Source organism: Rana temporaria, chromosome 13 (assembly GCF_905171775.1).
Source record: "Rana temporaria chromosome 13, aRanTem1.1, whole genome shotgun sequence".
NCBI lineage: Eukaryota > Metazoa > Chordata > Amphibia > Anura > Ranidae > Rana > Rana temporaria.
The window spans coordinates 94,194,767-94,196,980 of record NC_053501.1 but is presented as its reverse complement, the minus strand read 5'-3'; the positions used below and the strand labels follow the sequence as shown (position 1 = coordinate 94,196,980).

Below are 2,214 nucleotides of genomic sequence, written 5' to 3'. Positions count from 1 at the left end.
TGGAAGCCCATTTCAGAGAAAATATTAGTCATATGTTGAGCTTCCAGTAGTGCTAAATTAGGCTTACTGTTATTGCTCTGTTTACACTAGAAGGCAAAGAAAAGTGGATGTAGCAAAGCTAACCTGACAAAGAAACACTATCCCTCCTCAAGTACAAAAGTGGCCATCCCCATTCAACTGCCTAGATATCATTGTTCATCCTTTTTTTTTTTTTATAGGTCTATATTATTAAGTATTTGAGTATTATGGATTACATGAATCATACTTCTCCTCTTCAGTTTATCCTTATTGGACTGTCCACAAATAGTTATCTACAGAGTGTATATTTTGTTATATTTTTAATAATGTACATAGTCACAGTTGTAGGTAATGCCCTTATCATCATAGTGGTCAGAGTTGACAGCAGACTTCATACCCCAATGTACTTTTTCCTTAGTAACCTTTCATTCATTGACCTCTGCTTTTCTTCCACCATTGTGCCAAAACTCTTAGTCATTACCTTAACCAAAGACAAGAGTATTTCTTTTCTAGGCTGTGCAACCCAAATGTATTTCCACTTGGCTTTAGGAGGAACTGAATGTGTCATTTTGTCCATCATGGCTTTTGATAGGTACATGGCTATCTGCAATCCCTTACGGTACAACACTATTATGAACAAGCAGCTCTGTATTCAATTGGCGGTTGGCACATGGTGCGCTATCTTTGTGAACTCCAGCTCTCATGCGTTCTTTACTTTCCAGCTGCCATACTGTCGGTCAAATCATGTTGACCACTACTTTTGTGAAATGCCCCCTCTCTTCCGGTTGTCTTGCAAGGATACTTTATTGAACGAAATAGCTGTATATGTTTCCGGGGGACTTGTTGCCCTTTGTGCTTTTGCTCTGACGCTTATGTCTTATGTTCAAATTATTTCCACCGTCCTGAAGATTCGGTCCACTGGAGGAAGACACAAAGCTTTCTCTACTTGTGCCTCGCACCTTGCTGTAGTTTGCCTATACTATGGGGCCATTTCCTTCATGTACATGAGACCTCGAAACAGCTACTCACCAAACAAAGACAGGGCAGTGTCAATCCTCTATACAGTAGTGACTCCAATGGTAAACCCCATAATTTATAGCATAAGAAACAAGGAGGTCAAAGGAAGTTTGAAGAAAATGATTATTTCAAAAATGAAGTCTTAATTTTCATCTATAGGTGCCAAATGCTAGGCTTTAAAACTGTGTTTTTATATTTGGAAAGCAAAATGACTTGTTATTATGATGTTGGTTGGTAATAAAATATATTTTTGATGGGAAACAATATATCAAAGCCTCAATGGTTGGTTTTAGGCTGCCTACTGTTTGGTATAATAAAATAAGCAAAAGAAGATCTTGCTTAGCCACTTAAGACCAGGACCAAAATGCAGGTAAAGGACCCGGCCAGTTTTTGCGATTCGGCACTGCGTCATTTTAACTGACAATTGCGCGGTCGTGCGACGTGGCTCCCAAACAAAATTGGCGTCCTTTTTTTCCCACAAATAGAGCTTTCTTTTGGTGGTATTTAATCACCTCTGCGATTTTTATTTTTTTGCGCTATAAACAAAAATAGAGCGACAATTTTGAAAAAAAAACTATATTTTTTCCTTTTTGCGATTATAAATATCCCCCAAAAATATCTAAAAAAACGTTTTTTCCTCAGTTTAGGCCGATACAAATTTTTCTACCTATTTTTGGTAAAAAAAAAACGCAATAAGCATTTATCGATTGGTTTGCACAAAATGTCTAGTGTTTACAAAATAGGGGATAGTTTTATTGCATTTTTATTAATACATTTTTTTTTTTACTACTAATGGCGGCAATCAGCGATTTCTTTCATGACCGCAGCATTATGGCGGACACATCGGACAATTTTGACACATTTTTGGGACAATTGTCATTTTCACAGCAAAAAATGCTATAAAAATGCATTGTTTACTGTGAAAATGACAATTGCAGTTTGGGAGTTAACCACTAGGGGGCGCTGAAGGGGTTAAGTGTGACCTCATCTGTGTTTCTAACTGTAGGGGGCGGGGCTAGACGTGTGACGTCATTGATCGTGTTTCCCTATATCAGGGAACACACGATCAATGACAGCGCCACAGTGAAGACCGGGGAAGTTGTGTTTACACACAGCTCTCCTTGTTCTTCAGCTCCGGGGACTAATCGTGGGACTCCAGTGGCGATCGGGTCCGCGGGT

General features: G+C 38.8%; 1 protein-coding gene across 1 annotated transcript; it reads left to right on the top strand.

The window, feature by feature from the left end:
* Positions 1-228: 228 nt before the first annotated feature.
* Positions 229-1,216, top strand: LOC120920742 (olfactory receptor-like protein OLF3). Its single transcript, XM_040332992.1, has one exon. The coding sequence runs from the start codon at positions 246-248 to the stop codon at positions 1,179-1,181; it is 936 nt and encodes a 311-aa protein (XP_040188926.1). The 5' UTR covers positions 229-245; the 3' UTR covers positions 1,182-1,216.
* The last annotated feature ends 998 nt before the right edge of the window (positions 1,217-2,214 follow it).

What these genes read in the sequence shown, in the direction of transcription:
- LOC120920742 (XM_040332992.1), top strand. Translation starts at nt 246, where the DNA reads ATGGATTACATGAATCATACTTCTCCTCTTCAGTTTATCCTTATTGGA.